Source organism: Haliaeetus leucocephalus, unplaced genomic scaffold (genome assembly GCF_000737465.1).
Source record: "Haliaeetus leucocephalus isolate CR32 unplaced genomic scaffold, Haliaeetus_leucocephalus-4.0 Scaffold897, whole genome shotgun sequence".
NCBI classification, from domain to species: domain Eukaryota; kingdom Metazoa; phylum Chordata; class Aves; order Accipitriformes; family Accipitridae; genus Haliaeetus; species Haliaeetus leucocephalus.
The window spans coordinates 1,237,452-1,265,379 of NW_010973333.1; the positions used below are offsets into that span (position 1 = coordinate 1,237,452).

Below are 27,928 nucleotides of genomic sequence, written 5' to 3' on the forward strand. Positions count from 1 at the left end.
GACAGAGAAGTTTCATTAGGCATATTGTAAGAGTTGCTGTTTCTACTGAGGTAGCATCCAAAAAACGTTACCCAGTGTGTGTTTCTGTGTTAGAAAAGAGCTGCCCCATACAGCTGAGAGGTAGGAAAGACAAAAATACTGACGTAGAGTGGGGCTGAAAAGGACACTAATGATGTGCAGAATGATCAGGGTGGACAGTGTTCATCCCACCTTGTTTTAATTTGTGCCAATTGGCTTGGGGCATGGAAATCACACCACTCTATCACCTTGACGTTGGAGTTTTCCACCCAGTTAAGAGTGTTCTGTGTCCTGGAGGCAACTGTTTTAATAAGTAAGGCAAAGTTTGTAGGGAGAGGTAATATCTTTTATTAGACCAACTGATACAGTTGGGAAAAAAAAACAGACAAGCCTTCAGGCACACAAGTCCTTCTGCAGGAAAAGATATTACTTGTTCCTACAAATCCTGAGCTGTTTATATCTTCAGACCATCAAGACTATAATACTACTGCTTCAAGGTTTTTATAAGATTAGGGAAGACTGGTAAAAGCAGGAAGCACAAAAAATTACACTTACTCAGGGGAAAAACGAAACCTCTAGTTAGCCTTGGGAATGCTCACAGGGGCTCTATCTGTTCTTGTCCCTGAAACCTCAGAAGCAGAGCAATGGCTGGTTGGAGGGCAGGGCAGAAATTGTCCCTTCTGTTCTGCTGGAGTTGCATGCCAATAAAGATGCATGTGAATGGAGACCCAAGACAGTTTAATAAATTACCCAGGTAATCTGGATATTTTTGCTGAAATGGTTCCCCCTGTGCAGTGTTCTGAAACCACCTCCATGTCTGAGACCCCAAGCCTAGGCACAAAGCCTAAACGTGTGAAGCCTTAGAAAGGCTTCCCAAGCTTTTCATGCTGCAGACCACATTTAATAGGGGGATTGTCTCACAGGCTGTTTCCCCTCCTATTGGCAATCAGTACAAACCTCTCTGTCCTCCCTCCTGGCATCAGAATAACATTCCTGTGATACTTCAGCAATTGCTTTAATGAAAAAGCAGTATTAGACAAGCAGTGTATTTTAGTTGTCTTTCAATACGGAATAGCTGCAAGACCCAGAGAAAAGCTAGATGCAATGGCATAGCTTTCCAGAGATGACTGGTAAACATACTATCAGCCTCAATTTAAAAGCTGCAGAAAGATATGATATGCAGCGCAAATAGCAAGCATGCATTTTGCCTAGGGGAGATATAAAAAAATCAAGTAAATAATCAAAAAACCAAATAATACAGAGAGTTTTTGTATCTCTGCATGAAATGGGTGGAGTGACTTCGTCACATGGTTAACAGAAGAAAAAAGTTGAAGCAAAAAAAACCCCAACTGTGTCAGTATATGGCAAGAGGCTTTGCTGTGGCAATTGTTACTGGTAGGTAATTCTTTGAGATATCCCCTGTGGATAGTCACAGTGTGGGAGAAAGACAAAGGGGGTGCGGGGGGAGGTCCTCTCGTGGTCCTTTACATGGGACAGCAGGACAGGAAGGAAAACAAATTGCAGAGGACAGTGATCTAATAAAACCAGAAAGAAAGTAATTGCCATAGCTACACACTCATTCATTTTCTAAGACTGGAATAGAAGATGTTCAGGGCTTTTCTCCCTCCGTTTCCTTTGTTACACAAATGCTATCAAAGCCTGCAACAAGTGACAGGCTTGATATTTATGCATATAAATGACTGCAGCTCTGAAAGAAGCCTGGGCACAACAATGTGAAGCAAAGAGCCATCGTTCCTGTCGGCTTCTTGCTCTGCAGTGAAAAAAAAATCCCTGAGCATGGCTTTTCTGCCCTCCTGTTGCTCAGCATGGTGCACGGACAGTGAATGGCTAAAGCATTTTTCAGAAGTGGAGCCTTGTGGGAGCCAGCCCCTCTATTAGTATTCTGCAGCCATCACTGCCTGTGCCCATCAGCACCAGATGCTCGCAGAGCCAGTCTCAGAAGACCACCAAACATGGCACAAAACCATCATTAGGAGCTAGGGTTATACATACAGCAGCGCAAATAATCTTTTTTTGAGCCAGAAGCAACTGTGCTGAAGAGGGAAAAGCGTAACAGATCAGTACAGAAAGAGCTTCAGTATCTATTTTATGTTAGCAAAGGTGCTTTTACTGCAACACCTTCACACCTTTCACTATGTGGCTTCTGTGCTTATAAAATGGCAGCCCCTTCTGTTTTGGTAAGAAAAACAGAAACATAAGCAAAGCAGAAATATGAGGCAAGGAGCTAAAAGAAACTTCCCCTGAACTGATGATAAGTTGCAAATTGTTTCTATGTTACTAACAAGTCTTTTTGCTTCAACTGACAAGGAAGGGGAGGAAACAACACCATTTCTCATGACACAGTTCAATTTGCCCCTGGCAAATTGTCACAGAAGCAAATGAAAGCTCTGCATATGTATTAGCCTTCCTGTGTTACTAGTTAATCCCACAGAAAATATCAAAATGCTGAGGCATCTATTTGGAAATAAGCTCCACAGTTCTCACAGCTATTACATTTTTTTCTCTCCTATGACAGAAGGGGATTAGTTCTCTTTGAGTTGGCAAAGCACTAAGATTGCTAAGAGGTAATTACTACCAGGATGGAAAGAGTATTTTACAATTCTAAACTTTTTACTCCTCTGTTAGGTAGTATTAACCACCCATGAGAGGCTAAAGCAAACAGCCCAAATGCTGTGGGGCTGTCACACTTGATGTCCTAAAGCTGGGAGCTGAAGGTGGCCTGATATTTTATGACTGAGCTTTGGATGGGTCCTTCTCTACCTATTATTTTTATTTTGTTGCTGATGCAATATCGCTGAGCAGAAAAAAAAGAAAGTCCTGCAAAGCAGAATGGCAGTCTGTCCCTGCAGTTCTTCCCCCCCTCCTTCCCCTGCCCAGAAACCACGATCTTTTCATCAGAAAGACAATCTGACAGAAAGCAGTGGGTGCTGTCAAGCCTGTCTGTGCCAGCTGCCTCATTTCGGTACGACTTTGCTGAAATTCAAGCTGCCTTGTCTTGGAGACAGGCAGGACAGGTACCTGGCTGTCCAGCCCAGTTGGCGACATCCCCCACTGAGTGCATGGAGAGAGGCTGCCGCCTCTGAAAAACCTGGGGAGGATGAGTCTTGCCTTCCTCATCCCTTTCCCCCCTCCTCGCTCTGTAGGGAAGAGCGGTGCCTGCAGAGAGGACAACCCCCTTGGCATCCAGAGCTGCCCAGCTCTCCCCTGCCCAGCCGGACGGCTACGACAACGGTGCCGACCCAGTGACACAAACACCCGTGGGTGAAGCAGGGAGCGATGGGTTACCTGCTCTGCTACTTGGGGTGTGTGGAGGGGGGCAGCCACCCCCCCGAGAGATGCCATAAAGACCGGGGTCTCTGGTAATGCCGGCATTGCTGCAGCCAGCCAGGAGGGCCAGGCTCCTGGGCCAAAGCAGGCGCAAGCGGGTGTAACAGCAGGGCAGCAACCCCGGGAGCTGGGAAGCAGCTGGGCTCATCCAGAGGATGAGCTACAACTCCTCCTTCCTGGAGTACATATGCTTTTTGCATTAAAACCCCACAAGAGGCAAAGCGTCCCTAGAAGAAATGAGCAGAGTTTTCTCCCATGCCACCTGAACAAGCCTAGGCTAGAGAAGTCTCCCTGTTGCATTTGTTTTTTGGCCCCAGGACACTGGCACTCGTGGCTCCAGCAGAAGAGTTACTGGGTTATCTGGCCACGACCCGGCAGCCTGGTCCCTCTTTCACGCTGTGAGAGGCCCAGGGTCCATTCCCCCTGGAGCTGCCCTGCATGGAGACCTGTCCCTTCTCGGGGCAGTGCTCCAACCACTTCTATTTCAGGAGAAGTCACCGCCTTCAGCAGCCTCGATGACATTGGATCTTCCAGGCTTCTCCAGCAGACTTGGCTGGAAATCCACTGACTGCCTAAAACCAGCCTACAGCAGAGCTTAGGATGGAGAAAAGTACCTGTCTCCCTGAAACGATTCACCAATACAGGGTTAGGAGAGACAAGATATGGACCTAAAGATGTCTCAGACTCACCAGGAGATATTTAATGAAGAGTTACCTACAGGGTTAGGCAAACCTGGTAAGTGTGTGAGCTAGGATGGAGTCTATGGCAAAGAGAGATTTTAGGCAGACTGGATCCTGCCCCAGTTTGTGCATGGGAAAGAAAGTGCATTTCCAAACTGTGGCAGATATTTTTAATACACATTATATTATATTTTCAACCTACATTTTCCATCTTCTATCCAGGAAACTCAGAGGAAGTATTCAACCTATAAATACTTAACATAAATATTTTTTTTAGCTGACCCACAATATTGCATTGAGCATCTGAACACTGGAACACAAACTTCTATTTTCCTGCTGCGGCATGCTGCTTCATGGGAACCAGCGCCTGAACCTCTCTTACACGGTACAGATAGATTACCTTATCACTACATCAAACAGTAAGATTTCACATTTCATTCTGACCAAATTGCATGATGCATTACAGGAGATGTAAATCAGGCAATGGGAGAGGGTCCGAGTGAATGCGCCAAGCCTCTGAACTGCAACTCCCATCGAGCAGTACTTCATTATCAGGAAATAATTGCTGTCAGGAAGTAATGAAATAATTCAAAACTGAACATTAAAGATCAGCATATTTTGTTCATTGTTAATAAATAAAAATATTTCAACTGTGGGAATGTAAAAAAAATAAATCACTATATAAATAATGTCAGAAAAAAAGCATAATATTTCCTGATTGAAACTTCTGTTGCACAGAAAATGTCAGTATTTCCCTATTTCAATCCCATTCCAAAACACAAAGAAATGTCAAAATGGTAGCACTTCTTACTGAACAGGACCTTCACATTTTATCTGACTCCAAGGTGAGACTGACCATTTTAGGTGTATTAACTGAAAGGCTCATGGGCAGACACAAAGACAGAGGCTATTTTCATAAACAAGGAGCATCACTTTACGGGCAGCTGCAACAGAAGCAGTTACTGGACACCTCCGGCAGCAGAACCCACTGCTAGGTCATGCTTTGATGAATTATGCAGCATCAATAATCTTTTGAACAAGCAGGATGTGACAGATTCAGCAGCTCCTCCATTCTCTTTCCCTGCTGTTTAATAGCATCTGACAAACGCAGGGCTGCAGGATAACGTGCTTCTCAGCATGCCCTGCTTTGCACACCACCTCAAACTCATGAAGGATGTTCAGAAGCAGTAAGAAAGGGGATATTCTGCACAGCACAGCGACAAGAAGAGAAACCTCTTTCACGTTCCCATCAGAGCAGCATTTTCCTGCGGAGCTGCAGTTGAATGTTCTCTAATGGAAATAATGGTGCCAGGATGCTCACTTCTCCATCCATACTAAGGTAGTATAGACAACGCAGAGCAGACCAGCATACTGACAAGCATGGCAAAATGGTCAATCTGCTGCTCCAGATGGGCACATGATATAGGCTCTCTGTGCTGTTATCCAGTTGCTATAGAACCAAAAAAAAAAAAAAAAAGGATTGAGCAAAAATAAAGCTGGAAAATTAGGCCCATTATCTGTCTGATGGAGATAAACAGCTTTCTCTGGTACATTAATATGAAGTCTTACAAGGTGTCATTGCCCTTCGCGTACAGCATGCAGCCAACCCTGTGGGAATGAATCTTACCAAAAAGCAGTATTTAATGCCCACAGAGGCTCTGCACGATCAGGCAAAGGCAATGACAGATCTCATCGTGCGGTACTTTTGCTGTTAGACGGTGCAGCAATTGCTGGAACTGCCCACTGTGCTACAGCCCCGAGTGAATTCTCATCCCTCCACCCCCAGCTACACCCCCCTGACCTGCCTAAGCGCAGTAACCTTTCATGATCAACTTAAGCTGCTGTTGAAAGGGGCCGTCTCACTCCATCTCACATCCTTCACCTCTCCAGGCACTCCTGCCCACTCCCTTCTGTTGGCCTGGGTATCTGTGTAGCTACACATCTTGAGCTGATCACGCAACTGCACCCTGACACTCACTCTCCTGTTTGCAGTCATACGGTCTGTGGTACCAAGACCACCATCTCGGCTTGCCCTCAGAACCATACGACCCTCATCTTCTTCACAGGAAACGCAACCATTGTGGCCCAGAGTCATCCCATGGAAGGTTAGGTACCTGACAGATACCCCTCCAGCAGGAGACTGGCTGTCCCAGGCTCCTTTTGTAGTCCATGCTGAGAGACAGAACCAAACCTCAGATAAGGCCCATCACTCTCCACTGTCCACACATGCAGTGGGAACCAAGTAACTCCACTTCCACCTTGGGCACCTCAGCTATGCAACCAAAATTGGAGGGAAAGTTTGTGGGCCTATGTGCTTATCTTGAAGATCATTCTTCTTCTAGTACCTTACCTTGCTGTACCGCTTTGTCAACAAATGAGACGTGCTTTTGTGATGAGTGTTATGGAAGAAATGCTCTTCAACTATGTGATTGTCATGTCTTCCATTACATCCTCCAAAACCAACTTCTCTGACTCCTTTAGTCAGGCTGCTGACTGCCCATAGCAAGGCTGACTCAGGGACTCCTTAGGTCACGGATATGCTCTCAGTCCCCATTTCCCTCAACTCCTCATTCACAGCACTGCAGCTTTCTCACTTACCCCCTAACTACCTGGCAGACAAGCAGTTCACACTTGGCATAAAGGCACCTGTGCGCTGCCTGTGGGCTGACTGTCCAGCTGTAGGTTAGGAGAAGAGTTAACTTGAACTCACATTCCAGCCTTTTTTCTCCATGGAGACAAAAGTTTCTCCCACTGCCTTTCATCCTGTTCCGATGAAACCTGTGGGAAGTGAGTGTCTCTGCAAAGAAAGATGGCACATGTTCGCATGATGTTTTCCTTCAAAAACAGGCTAAAAAGAAAGGGATGGGAGCGCCACATTGTGTTTCTGGATGCGTAATCCCATGTCCCTGACACTACAGCCTTCTCCTTGCTGTGTCTGTGTGTTCTACCTAGGCTTTATGGAGCCCGTAGGCATGTCAAAGCAGAGGCCATACTTTGCTGTATATTAAGCACCCAGCAAAAAAAGACCCCCAACTCTGAGAAGAAGTTGTATGGGATCTTCATGCGGACAAACTGCAGGAACACACAGTGGGTGCTTTCACACCATGGTTACAAGCAAGCAAACCGCTTGGCAATTCCTTGCAAACACCCCCCAAGATAAGGATTTTTCCGCCAATGCTGTGGTCTTCTCCATGAGGTTTTTACTTTTGCTGCATGGTGCTCTTGCAACCTGGTGTTCTCCTCCCTCAAAATATGCTGCTGACACCATATGTTACATTGGCAACAGCAGTGTTAGAAATAATCAGAATTTCAATTTAAAATAAAAATTCTTATCATCTACTTATCCTCTGGAGAGCACTGAAGTCTTACTTCAGTACTGTCCTCAACCACAGATTTAGCTACTAACTTGCTGAAAATCAAGAACCCCAAAAGGCTGGTGTACTTGTACACCTTCAGGGATATTCTCTTGGATGTCAAGTGTTGTCATTTCCCATCTTCCCTCCCACACAGTTCACCACAATTTGAGAGCTGTCTTGGTGTCTCAGTCTGCACAAGTGTCCACACCACAAAACAGATTCACCTGATTTGGCATCTTCAAACTGCCTTCACTGTCTTAGCTGCCTTCACTCAAAAGCCACAATCTACCTCTATTTGCCCATCTAGGGGCTCAAATGGCTTCATCACACAGAGATTAATTCTCACAGGACACCCAATACCCATAAGAAAAAGAGTAAGGAAATTTTTTTTTTTTGATACCCTGCAGGTATTCCTGATCTGTGGAAAACAGCCAGCAATTGTCATTCTGTGTCTTTCCAAAACACACAAGAAGAAAGAGTAATTGGACACCCCTGAGTGGGGAACTGAAGCACAGCGGTGAGCTGCTGCTCGCAGGATTTGCCCCACTGAGTTTGGTGATGCTATGGGCACAAACAAGCCTGGGCCATCAGGATAAGACGCAGGACTTCATGTAACAGCCTATACGCTGCTAAATTCAGTCCAGTGGAGAAATACAGGGAAGGTGCATTAATTATTAATACTTAACTATTACATTAATTTGTTTTATAGTTATTTTATATTGTACATAGACTCAAAAAGTCACCTCACTTTTTAGGGGAAGTAGGGAAGGGAAGAGGGCCTGAAATTGAAACACAGAGAGAGCAGTATTCCAAATGGCTGCAGATTTCCACTTTAGAAGAGTTAAGCTTTGCAAAGATGCATGTCCTTCCCAATCATAATTTTTTTTTGAAGAAAGATATGCATCATTGTACTTGGCAAGAACTCAGACACCAATCTTTGGTATTATTATCAGATTCTGTACAGAGTTGCAATGTGTAGTAATTCAGTAAAACTCCCATCACCAATCACCAGTAAATCAAAAGCTGTATGCTCTGGTTTTGACTGGGATAAAGTTAATTTTTTCCATAGCAGCTAGTATGGGGCTATGTTCTGGATTTGTGCTGAAAACAGTGTTGGTAACACAGGGATGTTTTCATTATTGCTGAGCAGTGCTTACACAGAGCCAAGGGCTGTTCTGCTTCTCACCCCACCCCACCCCACCAGCGAGGAGGCTGGGGGGCACAAGGAGTTGGGGGGGACACAGCCAGGACAGCTGACCCCAACTGACCCAAGGGATATCCCAGACCATAGGACATCATGATCAGCATGTAAAGCTGGGGGAATAAGAAGGAAAGGGGGACTTTTGGAGTGATGGCGTTTGTCTTCCCAAGTCACTGTCCTGCGTGACGGAGCCCTGCTTTCCTGGAGATGGCTGAACACCTGCCTGCCCATGGGAAGTGGGGAATGAATTCCTTGTTTTGCTCTGCTTGCGTCCGCGGCTTTTGCTTTACCTGTTCAGCTGTCTTTATCTCAGCCCATGAGTTTTCCCACTTTTACCCTTCCAATTCTCTCCCCCATCCCAACCGGGGGCAGCGAGCGAGCGGCTGCGTGGGGCTGAGTTCCCACGACACGGGGTTAAACCATAACACTGTACAATGCATGTCAGCATTCAAACCGCGTCCAACACCATACTGTTCAAAGTCCTCTGACTGCAAGCATTGTATCTTCTTAGAGTCTGACTTGTATGCAAAGCTGAGATTCTCAAAAATCTGGTTTTTATAAAAGGGCAGAAAGAACGTTGCCTTCAAAAACCCCAAGAGATGCTGTACACTTGAGCAGCTGGCAAATTTGGTCCAGCAATGAGCTCCATACCTCACACAATGTACTCTAGTTAACTGAGAGTGTGATTTTACTATGGACTTAAGACAATTTAAGACTTCACTGCTGGCACTCTTCCCCTTACTATTCCCAGCTAAGTGTTTCCAGTGCCTCCCATGTGTCAGGTCTAGGCGCAAGTTGAAACAGCTTGCGGAACAGACTGAAAAAGAAGCCCTCAGACAAGGAGTAATCAGGATTGTGCCTTCTGGTGGCAGTCAGAGAACTGATCTGGCTAAAAATGTTAATTTTCAGGCAGACCTCTTCTTTTAATCAGTTTGCACAAACCTTTCTGGTATCACAAAGAGGTGGTAGGGAAACCCAGACAGAGAGAAGGCAGAAGCCGCAACAAAGCATCTACATTCATGACATGTCTAAAGAAAATATGGGATCAAACCCTGAGGCATGGTCAAGCATTGTCATGTTTGTGTCTCTGTAGACAATCAACAATATTAGCATGACAAGCAAAGAAGCCATTTGGGCTTGGCAGTAGTGAAAAACTATTTTGAATCTCATAATCCTTTCAGCTGACAGCAGTGTGCAGTTCAAAAGGTCTACCCCATACCAGCTGATGGAAAAGGGGAAGCAGTAATACAAAGCATGCTTTGTCATCTGTGCTTCATCCTGACCCCATATGATGGCAGCCAGGAGTCACCTGGTAAACATTAACCTTTTAGAAATTACAGAGACAAAATTTTTTTCCAAAACTATTAATCAACAAGTATATGGTACCAACAAAAATGAGGCAGGCAGTGGACATCTACTGCTCTAGAATGGGTCACACACCGATTACCAAATGTCCCAGTTCCCCGCTGAGCTTGCATAAATAAGTTTTATTTATTTATTTTTAAAAGTTCAAATAAAAAAAAAAATACACCATGATAATGTACTGCAGCCATAAGCTGAGGAAACTAATTGTTGGCATTATCAAAACAGCACACATTTAGTAGAAGCTGCCTTAATAGCTTCAGTCTTCACAAGTGTTTTGTCATTTGACTCAGTGGGTCAGATGGCTTTTCCCATTCTACTACAACTAGTGCTTCCGAGGCAGGAGTTGCCACAGGACAGATTTTTTTTTTTAGCTTCCCTCTTTGGGCTTTAACAATTCCAACAGACATCTCAACAATTTCCAGATCATTCCCATCACTGTAGCAGCTGAACCTGGAATGCCAAGATCTTTCCCACAACACGTTGCTCAGGATAAAAGATCCACTAAATGGGTGCCTAGCTCCTTGTGATTTTCTGGAACAGCAGCAGTAACACTTCCACAGAGGGAAATTCAACCCACATCACCTAATAATCCAATTTAACTTTCTCTGAAATCTTTCCTGTAAATTTTGCTAGAATTGTGTGGCACTCAATAGCTCAGTGTCTATCAAAGTTTTCCTATGCTTCTGAATTATGCTTGTTAACGAGAAAGAAGAAATATTTCCTTATGTGGCTCTGACTATGTCTATGTGTGCTTAAAAAAGAAGCTAGAAAAACATTCAGATTGCCATTCATACATGAATTATTATTGGTTTTTTAATAACTAGTCCAGTTTTTATCTGTCATATCTATATGACAGGAAAAAAAAACTGACTAGATGGTCAGAAAACGATATACAAACCAAAAAACCCAGAGTTTTGATAGCTCTGGTCCAGTAACTGCTCAGGGTACACTTACACCCCTCAGTACTGAAATCCTAAGGTAAGCCAGTAGGAAGTAATTTAACCACGGGACACACCATTTGGTGCGTGCTAAATGATCCCAAAGAGTGCAACTCTGATTTTAATAAAGAACAAAGATACATGGGTTACTCCAAGCTAAATAGGAACAGGAACTTCAGTCTCTACAAGGGGAAGGGCATGCTTGTGGTAAATGCGACACACTTGGCATGCAAAAATCAAATCTAGATTTGATTTCAAGCACAGTTACACATTCATTTGTGCATGTCCTTACACATGGCTGTGCCTTATTTCTTTTTTATCTTCTCTTTCTGGCCACTGGCCATCTTTAGTCATGTCTTTAAGGGCACATTTCCTCTCTACTCCTCATGCTTCTAAATAACCACACACAGTAAGACCAACCTCAACATGCTATCTCCCTACTAGAACAGCATCCTAACCGCAACTTCTCAAAAGGTAAAAGTGCAAATAACAAAATTAACTCAATATCAACATCTCCAGCATGGTTTCCAGGCAATGGTGCTCGGCGGCAGTGACAACCCTGTGCTGTTCCTGGCATAGGCAAGGGTGCATTTGCAGCTCCTGAAAATCAGGATGCATCATCTGTGGATGCTTGTGGATGAGACTGGGATGCTGGAGGGGCTGGGAGGGGGGATGGTGCTGTGTGATCAAATATCACCGCAAAACAGGAAGATGTTGATTAAAAAATATGCAACTGAGAGGGAAAATTAGGGACTGGAGAGCAACAGGGCCTTCCGATGTTGCTCTGGGCTGATGATTCAAACCAAATTACAGGAAATTCTGTTTAAACATAAGAAAAAACTTTTTTCACTGTGAGGGTGGTCACTCACTGAAAGAGGTTGCCCAGAGAGGCTGTGGGGATATTCAAAACACGATGGGACATTGCCCTGAGGAACCCGCTCTCACTGCCCCTGCTTTCAGCAGAGGGCTTGGACTAGACAATCTCCGGAGGTGCCTTCCAACCTCAACTTTCTGTGGTTCAGTACTATACTCTTCTATCCTGTACGCAAGCCTTTGCTCCTTCACTGTGGTGAAATTTGATGACAAGCAGCTACATAAACATGTTTGGCACAGTCAAAGACTGCTAGGTGGCATGTAGCAATGGCATTTTCCTTCTTCACACAGCCACAGTGGGAAACAGCATTGCTCTTTACCTCTAGCAGCATAACACGGGCCAGACAAGATATGCAGGAGATGCTCACTATATTTTCCACAGGAGCTGACACTTCAGATCTCAGTACTATATAAAACACCTGAATTTGCAACATTGACAGATGCTGCAGGCTAAGAGCTCTATGTGATTTGGGTCCAATTTCCTCTTCCATGTTTTCTCATACTTTAATTAGTCTTCCTTTTATAATAACACCTTCTGGAAATGCAGCATGATGCTGGCAAGCCCACTGTAAACTGTTTTTACAATTGTATTTAATACAGCTTGTTGCCAGCCATTGTAAAAGCATCTCAGTTCTATACGGAAAGAAGAAACAATATACTACAGTATATCTTCATATTGCAGTAAAAGACTATAATTGTATCCTTACACTTATTAAATTACATTGTTTGAAGAAATATACTTAGAAGATAGCCAGTCCAGCAGTGCCTGGGTCAGAACCAGTTTGAACGAACCTAACTTAAAGTAGGCAACTATATTACAGAATCTTAGCTTTGTAACAGATTTTTAAGAGCCCAGATCAAGCCCAGCCCCCTTCCTGCTCCTGGTTATTTTTTATCACCTTTAAAAGTTAAGTGAAGGCAGACAGATTTTGAAATGACACAAGTAACAGGAAGCCATTTCTCTATATGCTATTGTTACAAGGCATCTATACTATAGATCCTTACGCTCCTGTAGCTCCCGTTATCTCTGCAATCCAGAAGGCTACATCTTTTGTTTTTCGTCAAAAGCTCCATTAGTGCCTGTTTTGACAGATGCGATCCCTCGGTCTCTGGAGTGTTTGGTAACAAAAATTCTTAAGAATTAGAAATGGGAGAACTTCTGAAGACACTGACTTTACTCTCCTCTGTAAAGGACCTAGTGCTCAGGCTGGATCTGACTCTTTTTTATTCAGGGATACATTTTACTCTTCAAGTTTCCTTCCAACAACGCTAACAATCTCATAACTCAGAGAGGGAAGAGGAAGGTTCTTGCCAGGTAATATTAAGAAGCAGATGCCATGGTGGGGAAAAAAAGGAAAAAAAAAAAAAAAAAAAAGAAGAGAAAGAAACAAAACAGAAAGAGCAAAAGAGAGAGGCAGCACGGTATGGAAGTGGTGTGAGAACTGTCCTGTAACTGTGCCTTGGCAAGCTCCTAGCACAGATGGGAGATGTGGCCTAACACTGACCCCTCACAACCTACCTGACGGACTACATCAGCACCAGAGTGATGGGTCCTCAGAATGATAGTGCATACAAATATGTAATTTCTACTTCTAATGAGGCCCTAACCTCACAGCTGGCTTCAAAGTAAACACAGTTACAAAATACAGCACTGAATCAGGAAAGAAAGGTAAGGCAGCTTCAGGAAAACAAAGGTTCACCTCAAATTCAGGGCAGCACTATCTTTGGGGCAACCATTTTTTTCTTATTTGATTATTGTCCCTTGGCTACATGCCATTAACTTACCCTAATTGTCTTTAATGAGAATTGCTAGGTGTCTAAAGAAGACTGGGAATAAGTCTGAAAGAAAAAGGACGTCAATTAGGGTATGTTCAGGGTGCATACAGAAACACAAGGTTTCAAGGGGCTTTTCATAAACAGCAAGTACTGTAGTGCTGGCAGTTTCCCATTCCCCATGGCCAGATCCAGCACAAAGAGCAAACACCATGCAGGAAATAAAATCTACCACCCAAAGTGATGTTAGGGCAGCCCAGCACACAGCCGGCACATAGAGGTAAGACGCAGCCTTAACACCTCACCCTGCCTCTGGAATCAAGAATAAGAGAAACCTTGCCCTTACTAGCCCTCCATAAAGACTGCAAGTTTTGCACATGAGGATTCCTGCCACTTGTAGAAAATACAGAGTCCAAAACCAGCCCAGGGAGCTGATGCAGATGACACTGACAAAACACTGAACAAATCCCAAAACAAAGATCTGAATTTATAGTAGCATAGGAACAGAACACCAAACAGAAAAAAAAAAATTATTAAAAAGAAACACGCTCAGTAACCCACGTATTTGTAAATCTGCCAAAATAAACTGTCTTGTGCTTAATTTTTAGAACCAGAAAGTGGGTGAAATTCCATGGGTTAGGAAGTATGCGCAACATGGAAATCAAATTTTAATACCCCAGCTCTCAGGTTTACCATGGAAGAATACTAACAACCTAAAACCACCCCAGAAGGACTCAGTCATTTCTCAGCTGCTAAATGAAAGACAGGGGAGCAGGGGAAGGTGAATTACCAGCTTTCCTACTGCAAAGCAGGTGAGTGACAAGCCCTTTACCTCATTGAGACGCACAACACAAACCACCGTGTGCTACAGGGTTTTATTATCTCAAATGCTCTAAAATCCGCCACAAACTTGCATCTTATCCCATAGGGCCACTTTTATGTTTCATTTACCGACTTAGCTGGAATGGTACAAACTTATATCCAGGCAGCTCCCTATTGATTGCCTAGCTGAACAATGTGGGGGTAAAAAACAGACAAACAAACAAAACTCACTTCCACAATTATTTCTAAGACAACCTGGTTAAATTGGCTCCAGAGCTGACTAGGTATGGAATATTTCAAATGTGACAAATCACAAAAGTCTTGCTTCAAAATGTCCACTTATGGTTTGAGTCTTTCTGAAGAGCCATTATCATAAATGCAAAGATTATGCAGAGGAGGAAATAAGCAGCCCCCATCAAAACTCTTCCTCCCTGGTCGAAAATCATCCCTGAAACACATAGCTCAAAGCAATTTGAAGGTAATTAAAATGTTGATGTGCAGAGACTGTTGCTTATTGTGCTGACCAACACTAATAAATTATTTCTTTGTGATTCTGTCTGTATCCATATGCCACCTATGGTCTTTATATTGTGGTATTATGTACTTTGGGTAAAGGTTTCTTCTGTGTGTGTAAAGTGCCTAGCATGATTCCCTCTCGTATATGATTAGGGTTCCCTAATGATAACTGAAAACCGTAATTGAAAAGGTAATTGAAAATATGAACAAAAAGAAGCTAAATACGTTTTCTAGATTAATGAAGAGCACACCAATGGGCAAAACATCCTAATAAGACAAAGTATACCTCCTGCTACAGAACAAAGGGAAAAGTGGCTATACACACCAGAATTCAGGAAAAAAAAAAGTCAACATTAATTTAGCACTTCTCTTCCTTGAAATCACACTGCTGAACCTTTCAAAGCTGTAATAACTCAAAATGCCACATTCAGCACACAGGTTTGCGTGGCCTATTTACTCTGCTCCGTAAGACAAGGCAAAGTGGCACACAGTCACCCTGACAACAGCCAGAGCCCACACAGCAGATAACTGCTGCCTTTTCTTGCAGAAATAAACATGCCCTGCAAACTTTGGTACTCCTTCCCAAAGCACTTGCTGTAGAAACCCACAAATGTTATATGAATGCTGCCAGTAAAATGCATTTTTGGGTTACCCGAAGCTGAGACACAAGGGCAAAGAAGAAAAGAACTGGGATGCTGCGTAAGACCCAAGGTCCAACCAACCCACCAGGCAGGGCTCTGAACTGCTGAAGTAGTACGTTGCCCAAGATAACTGCTGCCATGTGCTTAGGCAAAAAAAGTACTAGAAATAATGCATGTACAGAATGATCCTTCCATTGCCATATAGCAGCTGATGAGATTTTACTTCTGACTTGAGGGATCCAGGGTTCCTCTATACTTTTGCATTGGTGCAAAGTCCAGCAGTTTGTTAAGCTGCTGTCATCGTAGGAAGTGATATAGGCAGCCGTAGTTAATTCACCTGCTAAATCTTTCTTATCCTTTTCTTGCCATGTCTGTGGAAAACCATTGTCCAGCAGAGTTCATCCAGAAATTCAGAAGATTATTCATTTATTAAACACTGAAATCAGAGCCTCATTGGTACCACCAAATAAGACCCCTGTAAAACCAAATTAGCCTGTAATCCTTCTGGTTTAGATAAACTCCACCTCATTAGAACAGGAGCTTCAGATGAAGCAGCTGTAGGTAATGAGTATTCTTTGCTTTTTAATTTACAGCAGCTTACTTTGTATTATGTTAGGGCCTAACAGCATCATTGATTAGACTGCTTTCTGCACTGTGAATGATAACATTTGCTGAATCTTTCCTCCAAAGAAAATAAAATGGCCAAATCACCTTTTTTTCCTAATATCTTTTCCCCAGTAATCTTTTCTTCAAATGCAATATGCACCTCCTGACTGCCAGCCTCCAACATGAAAGTGTTTCTATTTTATTGAAATTCTTTTACATAGCTATTTCTGTTACTCTTGCACTGTCTGACCAAACTGACCACACAAGCCCCACAAAATGTGAAGTTAAATACTACTACTTGTGAAGCTGTATCAATATAATTTGCCTTGGAAGCAGAAAAGAGAAAGGAGGAGACTGTCCTGTCTCCTGAACTTTTGTGTCTTTGCTGGAATGATAATACCTCCTTGTACCGACAAATTACTGGTGTTGAAATACAGCTGTAATCCCCACATATTCTGGACAGCCATGGACAGCAAGCACTGAGGAGACCACAGTTAACAGGACACACTGTAGCTGCCACACAACCAAAAATTACCCTTACAAACAGCTCATTTAATAAAACCAAAGACCTACAAATGTAATATGTTACCTTTATTTGTAAAAAGTGCAGCAGTCATGCACAGCTGGTACGGGATCAAAACCAAATTTTTAGATGAGAAATACTTCACTTACACCTTGCCTTCTGAACTTATCCGCCAAATAAGCACTTCTACTAAGCAAATAATTATGAGTCACTGCCCAAAAAATGAAGGAAGCTGGCAGCCTATTCCCCAAGCCATCACCCAAAATTGTGAGCTGAGGGGGTGGTGGGGCACACATCTGGTGTAACCAGTCACATCCAATATGCTTTTACTATCACAGAAAAGCTGATTGCCTGGATTTTGCCTCCCAATCATTTAAAAAAATATGTCTGACAGCGGGAATCCAGAAATCTATTTAAACAACAGAATTTAGGAAAAAGCTGCACTAAATTGTCTCTCTCAGGCACACACACACACACTGAGCAGATGGAGGAAAGACAGCGAGCTCCCTGCTAGTCACATCAGCTCAGGAGCCAGACATTACGAACACTGTCTGATCCAGCTCTTTTTGAAATCAATAAAAGCCCTCTGCTGAAGACCATGGGAGATGGAAAATAACCCTCTCCACGCTTCAGCCAGAATGTGTGAAAGAGAAAAAACTGACAGCTTTCTTCCCCTCTGATTTTCATGGCGCTTAAATATCCAGATTATAAAACACAATTTGTCATCTGTGAATTTTTGATCTGCTTGCTTGGCATAAATAAAGCTCATGTCTATGTGTGAATCAGGGAGACAGGCATCACCTTGCACTTTGACAAGAGAGAGATACTAGTAGCTGTACGTGAATAAGCATTATTGCATTTCCAAGTGCTGTGGATACAGTATGTCCTACAGCTAAGGAAATGGTTGGAGTGGGTGGACAGAGGACTGAAAAAGTGCTCATTGTTCCTTAAAAAAAATGGCCTTTTTGCACTGGTGAAAAAGAAGGAGAAAATAATCCAGACACCAGGATTCATCTTTTATCAGTTGGATAACCTGAAATTCAACTGGCTATTGTAAACATCTAGGAAGACTGTGACACTTACCAGAGCATCTATCATCTTTGAAATCAAAGAAACGCTTCACAGAATTTACTCTCAAGTGCTTCTTTGGCATCAGCTTGCCATAAGCATTCAATTATTCCTGCATCCTCCAGCTCTAATGACATTCATCACTACAAACTCATTTGGCTGGAGGACCCATTCGCACTGGCCACAGTGCCTCTACAGATTTTGTTCTCATTTTGACTTTCGCTGTTGTGAGCTCCAATATTCATGACTTTACACATGGCTCATATTTTGGTCATATGCATCCAATCAATTTAATTTTCTATACTGTTTCAAGACATAGATCCAAGAAGAGAAGGAGCGGGGGCTTTACTGTGTCAAAGTGAACTCCATCATAACACTAGGTTGATGTTAATAAATATTAGCAACCCGAAAAAAAGAAAACATGAGAATCCATTTTAAAAAAATTCTCAAAGTTATACTCACTGCTGGTAGAGGACATACGGCTGTACTCAGACCTGCAAGACAAAGATTTCAGTTAGACCATATTAAATCTAAAAGAGATAATGAAAAACGTACCAAATCTAACTCACACTGCATATTAAAATAGTTTAATGCACATTTAGCATTATTTTTTTTCTAAGATAATAACTGGAACAGGTTTTGAACACGGCCTCAGAAAAACTGGCATCTTGCATGAATTTTGAAAACACCTATGTAGAGTGAGTAAAGCAACTAGGGTTTTATCTAGGGGCTATTCATGCTGCCTAACTTTAGGCATAAAAATTAAAGCTCGGAAGGCTCTCTACAAGGAAAAAATAGGCTGCTTCAGACACAGGTTAGGAGTAGAACTCTACTAGATTTTGATGCTGCTCCTCATCTTCCTCACCTCATGTCATCTAAATGCTGCTTTGCAGATTTTTTTTTTTTTTTAAGAGAACTCTATTCAAAGAGCAGATTTTTTTTTGTTGTTTGGTCACAACTGGCAGGGAAGACACAAAATGAGTACCAAAATAGAAACGTTTACATGACAAAGTTTTTGCTTTAGGAAAAACTCTTCAAGACATCTCTCAGTAAAACCATACACCCGTTGGTTCTACTTCAGTGACCTGTGAGAAAGTCAGAGCCGTTAAGTATTTTAAGCAACAATGCAATTAATTTTGCAGCTGCATACAACCCCAAACTCCTGAAAACCCCATTCCGGGCTGCTTAAAACATGGCACATTTATGTCCTAAAGATTCAGAAATACTAAGGTAAACCAAATATGCCATCACCGAATATTAAAAAAAAAATTCATTTCCAGTTCTGAGGCCCTGCTTATGACTTCCGACTGCTTGGTTTTGGAGTTCACAGTCACACAGCCTCCACTCCTCCACTTGCCAGGTCCCCAAACCAGACCCCACTCACCCGAGCTCTCTGCCACAATTAACATCTGTCTCGCATGTATGCCCTGCAGTGCCCTGACCATAACAGGCAAACTGCTTGGGGAGCCCTAATGCAGTTCTTGGATCCAAACCTAAATGCTTGTTTTATATAAATACTTGCAACAAGTTCGCAGTATTGCTTTAAATTAAAAAAAACATGTGAGCCTTGACTCCTAAGATATTTGTCTGGAAATAGATACCACATAAGCATATTCTCAGGATACCTTCATACTCTAGGCTCTCAGGCATCAAAGGGAATAAAGCACATCAACCCCACATAACTACAGTGGCCGCTTTTGATTTTAGTATGGACATATCTCTGCAGCAGAAACAAAACAATTAGTCATCCCCATATCTCATAGCCCCGTGCTTAGCACTCAGTATTCTGCAGATCAGATGCCAAGACTGCTGGTTTAGGTGAGAAAGATCACAAGGAACTACCCCCAACAATTCTTGCCAATCCTGCTGGACTGGTGAAAGATGACACCATCTGAATTTTTCACAATATTCATTAAAAAAATATAATCCACCAATACTGTCAAGTACCGTGAGGTTATCATAGCATTTTCAAAGGTCTGTGCAATGCTGGGAAGAAAGTTGCTGCTGGGGGCTTGCAACCCTTTCTCCCTCCCTCTCCTTTACTAAATCTCACGCCCCCAGCCACTCTGGTAACGCCAGGGAGCAAGGGACCATCTTTGTCACGCGTGGCAGAGACCACAGGACTAGGTCATCAGCGGACCCTCTCCGTCGCCCCAGATATACCTGCTGCACCGCACACGGACACGCCGCCGGTCCAGGAAGCGATCCCAGGGGCTGGCCGAGTAGTGCCATGCAGGCCATAAAACTGCACAGTATTTTCAGCAGCAAGTCACGTTGGTATCATTTGGCACCGTGTGTATTTGGAAGGGTGTGAAAACTGTGTAACACGTCACTCCTCACGAGCCCAGAGGCAAGCAATATACATCCAGCTGCCTCCAAGCATCCCAAGCAAGGATTCATTTAGTCTGCCCTTCTGTTTGAAAACAGCCCGGGGCTGTCCTTCAGTGTATCCGTGTTCAGCAGTTGGTAGCTAATTCCATATGAATCTGCACTGCTTGTATTTCAGATAGAAGCGAGACAACATTTTGCCTTTTGCTTACTGCAAGTAGAAGCAGCTTTCTATTACTTTGCGCTGTTATTTTATTATCCCGAAATGCTGCAGGCACATTACAGGACATGGAGAATTAATGAGTCCTGAACCGAGGAAGTGGCAGTCTATGTACAGGCAGGACATGAAAAATGAGACAAGAGGAAAAATAAAAAGATGGGGAGCGAGAAAGGAGGAGACAACAGTGTGCTCGGAGACTAATTGCACAGACACATTTTAATAGGCTTTAGAATTGTATTGGGGGTTTTTTGTAATTCTAATATGGTTCAAGCTAATATTTAATTCACGTTTGTTGCATAACTGACATACACAGAATTAAAAAAAAGGATAATTAAGCTCACAGGCTTATGTCAACCTCTAATTCCGAAATAAGGACTGTACCCTCCCTAAGCTCCCTCTATAGTCAATAAAAAGAGAGGTCTGAAGTGTGTGTCTCCTTAGCTGCTGTCTAGAGATGAAGCCCACAGAAACCACATTCCTAATGTAGGACCCTCATTGACATGCCTAAAAGCAAATTCAATGAATTTGAGTCTCTCTATGTGCTCTCAGGGCCAACACGAATCACCTTTTGTCCTCCCCCGACTCCTTTCTTTCTTAGAATTTCTCTTTCTTGAATCTAGTCCTTAAGAACAAAAATAACAGTGTTAGTAAAGTCCTTAATATTTTCAAAACATTAGCACATACCATTCAGATTCCTGACAGGTGCTGGTAAGTGGCTTACTAAATGCCTTTTTTTTTTTTTTCCCCCCTTATAGTCAGCTATTTAGGTTACTAAATTCTGAAGTTTCTATAAGTCTTTTAAGCTTTTTAGATGAGTATACACAACAAACATTTCCTTTGACAAGATCATGCATTAGAAAAATTAAGCACTGAAATAAACATCTCCTGGGTCATGTAGACTCTCTGGACATCAAGCAACTTCGTTCCTTCCCATTCTTGCCATCCTTGTTTTAAACATCACGAGTATCAGCTTCTGTCAGTTCCCTTGGATTTTCCCATTAGGATAACTCAAGAGTAAAGCACTCATGGGCTTTAATGGTGACAGACTGGGGCCATACTGGGGCTCAGAGGTTCCAGGCCAATTACATGGTCTTGCAGCAAGCTATTTCCTCTGATAGACATTACATTATAGATAAAAAGGAAAGAGACATTCAGGACAGAAACTGAACAAATGTAGGACTGTTCCCTTTATAGGCACATAATGAGGAAAAAAATGATCAGAAAGGGTATTGAAGCAGTGGAAGGCACTGAAAAGGAGGGCTTATCGCTCAGTCAAAAGACACATCAGGCTGCAAAGAATCTGCGCTCAACGGTCAGTCCGCCAGCAAAGAGGAGCTGTAAGGATGTCAAGAGACATTAAAATAGGAACATAGAAGCTCGAGATAGATGTAGGACCTTGATTTCTATTAGTGCCGTTGAAGGATCAGGACTGTGCGTTATCAGAGAGTCTAAGACCATCAGGAGCACAAAAAATCCTGAGCAATCTGCTGAGATCAGGGTGCCCTACTCATCGCTGCTTAGGAATACAGAGCCTCAAAATACCCAAGAAAGGGAAATAGCCCACTGAATACCAGCAAGTAGCTGCTAGCACAACTTGCATTTACTGACTATGGTATATAAAAACACTCTAAACCTGTTTCTTTGGGTAAGAAGCACGGCTACGCTGTATCTCTGGATCACACAAGCAATGTAGCTACACCAGCATCACACTGTGCTTGGGTTACTTTGGCACGCTGATCAGCCGTGGCACAGCATCACATTAACAGAGCTACAGCAGTGACACCTACGGTAATAAACAAATACACTCAGGAGAACTGCCTGGGACTGAGGCCAACTGCCATGAAACAGTCTGCACCTGTACCATTAAAACCTCTTGCCTTCCAAAACAGACTGGCAAGTGGTCTGCTGGGAACGGTCCCTGGGCCGTGGTAACGTGGTAAAACAGGTCCCTGGCCCATGGTAAAACACACCCAAGAGTCACACGGGACAGAGCTAGATGGCCCCATCCAAACTGATGCCATCAACCATGTTAAGTATTCAACAATATGGACAGCTCTGTCCTGGTGCTCAGGGACCCCCCCCCCCCCCATGCTGTTCCATGCACTGGCACGGCTGTAACTAGCGCTTCTGAGCCAGGCAGCATCTCCACAAGGCAGTCTGCTGCGTAAAACGAGCACGTTTATTCTAACACAATACTACACCGCGATATGCCCAAGGTCTCCATTGCCAGGACCGCCCCCCCCCCTTAAATGAAATCATGGAAAGTTTCCTAGCTCTTCTGCTGTCTGCGTCCTTCGCTTGCCTAGGACTGATGGAACGGCACCTGCTGGGTTCGCATTCCCCTGCCTTTTCTACCTAGAGTTGTTTCAGATTTCACCGTTTTGTACTAAGAGCTGTATTTAACAGCTTCTTTGCCTTTCCTCCCCCAGAAAGTGCTCCACGGGGCACACGGGAGGATTTTGTAGCAGTTAAAGCACACCGCGCAAGTCAGAAGATTTAGCTTTGTAGCTCTGCCTTGGGTTTCTTCTCACCAAATTCCTGCGGTTCACATTACAATCTGCTTCGCTAAGATCAGACCAATGCAAATCCATTACCTTCATCGTACTTCCACCTGTGTAATCAAGATGACTGCAATGGAATAACTCAGAGCCACTTGCCTCAAAATGCCTTGCTCTGGATTTCTAGGAGAGTGATGAAGTCAGATGATGGATTCCCATCACTCAGCTCTAACTACTGCACTCAGGAGCTTATCACCAACAGCAGTGTTTGAGATTTTTATATTATTTGAATGTCGAATCTGAGACAAGTTGTCTACCTTGACACATCTGGAATGATGGATATACAGGAAGTGAAAGTCAGCAAAAGAAAAAACACACGAAACCCCAAGGTAAAAATAGGCCTTAAAATAGGTCTCAGCAGCAGTGATTTGTATTCCCGAGTTTCTCATTGATGGATGAAATATGTGACAAGAGACCGACATGTCATATTGAAGGACTACCATCCAGATGACAAAGTGATAAGTGTTGAATCCCTTTAAGCTAGAAACATGTGACATGAAAGCAACCTCTCACCCCAGTAAACCATTCAACTCTTCATTTGATAATTTAAGCGACCCATTCTGAGGACACACATGAATTACGATATTCTTAATACTTTTACCCTTAAGTGGGGTATACTGTCTTTTTTTGTAGGCTGCCTTGTCTCCTATTAACAATTGTATTTTCACACATTTTACAGAACTGCAACAAATAAAGAAAGGATTTTTTTATCTGCTTAACAGATAAGGTAACGGGCTGAAATAATTTCTGATTTGGCTAGGATCACACAAGCAGCTAGTGACAGCCACAAGGAAAACCAACAAACAAGTACATCACAGTCAAAAAATGAACATAATCTCTGCAAAATTAATTTGAGGGACAGAACCACAGGAGAAAATGAAAAGGAGGGAACAACCCCTCTGAATAATAACCATAACCAAACAATAACGGATTTTGCTAAATGTATGTTAAAGATAGCTGCTGCATGGTGCAGTGTCCTAAGCTTCAAACATCTTTTGTTTCTCTGTTTTGCAATGGATTTCTCTATATATTGTTGAACTGTTCCTTCGCAGTTGCCTACTACCAAAGAAATGGTATCATTTCCCTTCCTCCTAAAATTTGTCAAATACTCAGCAATTAACTACTAATTAATTCAGTTTGCATCATCAATATTTAGGTTTTAAACTTATTATACAGAACCTCCCCTGCCTTGTACTTCAATAATGTCTCCCCAGTTCCTCTAAAAAGCTTAATAAATTATTTGAAATGTAAGTTGAAAAGATGCAAATTCAAATAATTTAAGTTAAAAGTTATAACATCTCAAAACTTTAAATGACTTCAAAGTAACAAAGGAGAAAACTAAGGGTTTAGGCAAACTTTGATACTATTAGTAAGCTAACGATTAAAGTGTGAGCCCTTTAATACATGGGCTGTTACAGCTGTCTAAGGGAACGAGTGAAGTTCTGCTGGGAATTGTCACATATATTGAAATCTTCACTAATGCCAGCTATCTCGCTGAAGTCTTATGGTCAGTTAAGGGATATACGCTTGATAAATAGGAGAGAGCATTCCTATAGAAGTAATCCCTGAACACAGCTAACATGACCAAATAAAAGTTTAGGAATAAAAAATTTAAGACTTTAGGTCTGAGAAACCACCTGTGTTCCACTTTCACTATGTGTCACTCGGGATATCAGTCCCAAATACAATGAACTCAGCTGATGCTTTGCCCTTGACATCAGTGGTAGCAGGAATCTGTCTCATTGCTTCAAAATTACATGCCTAACAAGTTCTACAATTGTCTTAGTTTCTCATCTTTGGTGTTTTAGCCCCCAAAACCTTCGCTTTGCTATTCAGAGTAAAGATAGTGAAATTACGGCATTTCCATGGCCTGTAAAGCCAAGAAAATTTGAAAATGAACATTTCTACAACTCATTTTCAGTAACTTAGTGTTAATTTTTCTAGCTTTTTTTGTGTGTTTTTCTTTACAATTTGTCTACAGTTCTTGAAACATACATACTTCTCCTCCCTTCAATTTCTTTCTTCCTCTTGTTTTTCCCTCTTTGCTTTCTAATCAAAGACCAAAGAAAGACCATTTTCTTCTTCCTAAAATGTCAGGTTTTATAGTACAAGTCCACTACTAAAATTATTACCACAGAAAGTTCTCTGTCTCCCATACTTCTGGGCTAAAAGATTTCAGTAGCAGATAAAGTAAGTTTTTTATTCTAAAAAGCCCAAAAAACACATTTCCCAAGATGATACAATTTGTACGGGCAAAGTCTCTCAGACCAAGGATGGTCAAACTCTTTCAAATCTCATTAACAAATAGCCAATATAAACTAATTGGCTTATATGTTCTACTCCCTTTATTTAGGTACTTGACACCACCAGCTCAATCCATTCTTATTGGATTCCGGAACTCAAAATACATTATTTTTCTTCAGCAGCCTTTTTGCCAACCCTATTTACTAAGGCAAAGGCAGTAAGAGGAACATATTTTCCAACAGATTAGGAAAATGAAGGCTTCAAACTGTAACCGCTCTTGCCTGTAGCACAGAGTTTTAAAACCTTAAGGAACATATGCCCCACAGAGTACTTGATGTATTCGATTGGGTAGCTGCTATAAGCAGCTCCAGCAGTACAGGCTCCGTGTAAGAGCTCACACATCGTTACCTATGATCATCAAGATGACAAGAGCTTGCAGTGCCTGGATTTACTACAGTCACTCTCCACTATTGTTCCCGGAGTGACAGAAAGGGACCACTTGATGTAAAACTGTTACTGAATTACTCTGACAGTTGTCTCTCCTTATACTTTCAGAGGATGACAGCTGAACTTCAAAATAGTTAATTAATTTTTTTTTTAACCATTGAGTAATTGGAGAAAAAAGGAAAACAGCTCAATTTAGCAATAGCTATGATGGGACTGAGACAAAGGGAAAAGCAGATCTTCTGGTAAGAGGGAAAAGCAAGTGCTGTGAACAGTTGGTTTGGTGAGAAAGCTGAAATATAAACATTGTGAGAGAGACATACGCAACATGTTTATCAGACTCAAATAGCTGCTAAACAGAACTAAAAATAATAATTGAAACGCAGAGACCCATTGCTTTTCAAAATAAACTTCAGTGCAAATCACTGCCGTTATTAATTGCCATATGTCATTGTTCGAATTCCTCAGACTCTTCTGCTAACCTACACTTTCCAGTGTCAAGCCTGGGACAGGGATGCTTCAGAAAATCATCAGCTTTAGCACCTCATCAACACCAGGCACAAGCAGCTGCCATGCTGGTCACTGGGGTCTAAAGGCTAATGTCACCAGCTGGGTCAAATCCTTCCAAGTGCCCCTCCCAAGGAAACCCAGGTTCTTCTATTGCAGATAAACACGGCAAATTCAGCGTGACTTTGAGCTTTGAACTAGTTGTGAATTCACTGATTATTTTGCCTTCCTTTTACCCAAAGATGAACTAAAACCCTGTTGTCCAATATCTGGAAAGGATTTTTTTCCTTTAAACTCACGTCACATAAAATACTTTAAAACTTTCACTGTTAGGTGGGCGCACAATACAAGGTGATGGAAAAAGTCCTTAACTTCTCAGACCTCAGAAGAGATTAAAAAAATGATTTGAATTAATAGCTGGATGTATGAAAAAGATTACCGTATTCCATTTCCACCTTTTTAAAAAAATTTGTAATATTGTTACTTCAGTTTCGGTGCTGTGCACCTGACACCACTTTGCAAAGAAGAATTAGCTTTCCAGTTTTGCAAGTCAGACTAGAGACCAAAGGAGATGCACCAGGCATGGAGCTGGGAGAAAAACAACTGGGAAAGTAAGGAGGGAGGAAAACGAAGACCTAGGAGAGACCAGTGTTAATGGGAGCGGACAACCTCCTTTTGTCCTTCTGGAGCCCGAGAAGGAGCACAGGGTCGCTGTCATTCCTGACAAGGTGACACGGCAGCAGCTTGTAGGACGGGCTGGAAAGGGCTTCCCTCTCCCTCCCACAGCGATGGGCTGAAGGTGGGAGCTGAATGGGGGATCCCATGGATCATCCTTGCAGCTCCACGATCTTAGGAGAAGTCATCCAGCTAACGAACATAGCACACCTCTGGCAGCGGGGTCACGAAGCCAGAAAAAACCCAGTCGTTCTTGACTCCAACGTGACGCTTACAGGTCGGACAACTACCAGCAAAGTTTCCCGCACTTCACAGGTCGGTATGACGGGTGTCCGGACAACCAATTTTGGGGTGCCTGCAAACCTACCCTGCTCTTGGGGTGCCTCTCTGATGGCCCTTCTAAGGATGGTCAGCTCAGCCTGCCTGCTGCTGTCCGGACAAGGACAGCGCAGGTAGCTGGGCACGCTTCCAGACTCTCCCCAGCACCAGTTATCCCGGGATACTGGGACGCTGCGGCACCAAGCCCCCCACCGAGGTGCCCACAGCCCCGGGCCCCACCGCTGAGGCGGCACAAGGCGCTTTGCAGCTCGAACTCGAAGCCCACGGCCTCTTAGGGCCTTCCTCCCCCTGTGGAGGAGGAGGATGGGGAGCCTTCCCCTGCTCAGCCGGAGGAGAAGATAAACTCCCCGGGGCTTTCCAAGCAGGCCGATTCCCGGCGGCACGGAGCGCTCCCGGTCTCCCCCGGGGATCTGAGGGGACCCCCAGCCCCGGGGTGACAGGGGGAAGGCAGAGCCGGCCCTGAGGGGACGGCTGCCCGGGGCGCGGTCCCGGCTGTCGGCGGGAAGCCCTGCCCCGGACGCGAAGCCGTGACCCTCAGCCCCAGCCCCGCCGCTGCCGCCGGCAACAAGTGCAGCCCCCCCCCGCCCGGGGCCCAGGAGGGAGCTTCGCCGCCACAGCTCGGCCCGGGGAGGAGAAGGTAAGAACCCCCCCGCCGCCGCCGCCACACACACCCCGTTTCCCGCCACTCACCCGCCCGTCTCGGCTCCCGAGTCCACGCAGTCGTCCTCGCCGCCGGGCTGCTTCTCCATGGCGGCGGCGGGTGAGGTGAGGGGGATTGAGGGAGGCGGGGGGGGGAGCCCGGCGCCCGCCCTCCCGCTGCCTCTTTGCCGCTCCGCCGGCTGCGAGAGGCAGCGCCGGCCGCCGCCCGCCCCGGCCCGGAGGCCG

The 27,928-nt window shown here is 43.6% G+C and overlaps 1 protein-coding gene across 1 annotated transcript in view; it reads right to left on the reverse strand.

Moving 5' to 3' along the window:
- FAM124A (family with sequence similarity 124A) overlaps window positions 1-27,792 on the reverse strand; it is a 41,618-nt gene extending 13,826 nt beyond the window's left edge. The window contains exons 1-2 of the mRNA XM_010583432.1: window positions 27,734-27,792; window positions 27,072-27,331 (exon numbers count right to left, since the gene is read on the reverse strand). Of these exons, the coding sequence (XP_010581734.1) occupies window positions 27,072-27,331; window positions 27,734-27,792 (319 nt within the window). The remainder of the gene's footprint in view (window positions 1-27,071; window positions 27,332-27,733) is intronic.
- Window positions 27,793-27,928: the final 136 nt, after the last annotated feature.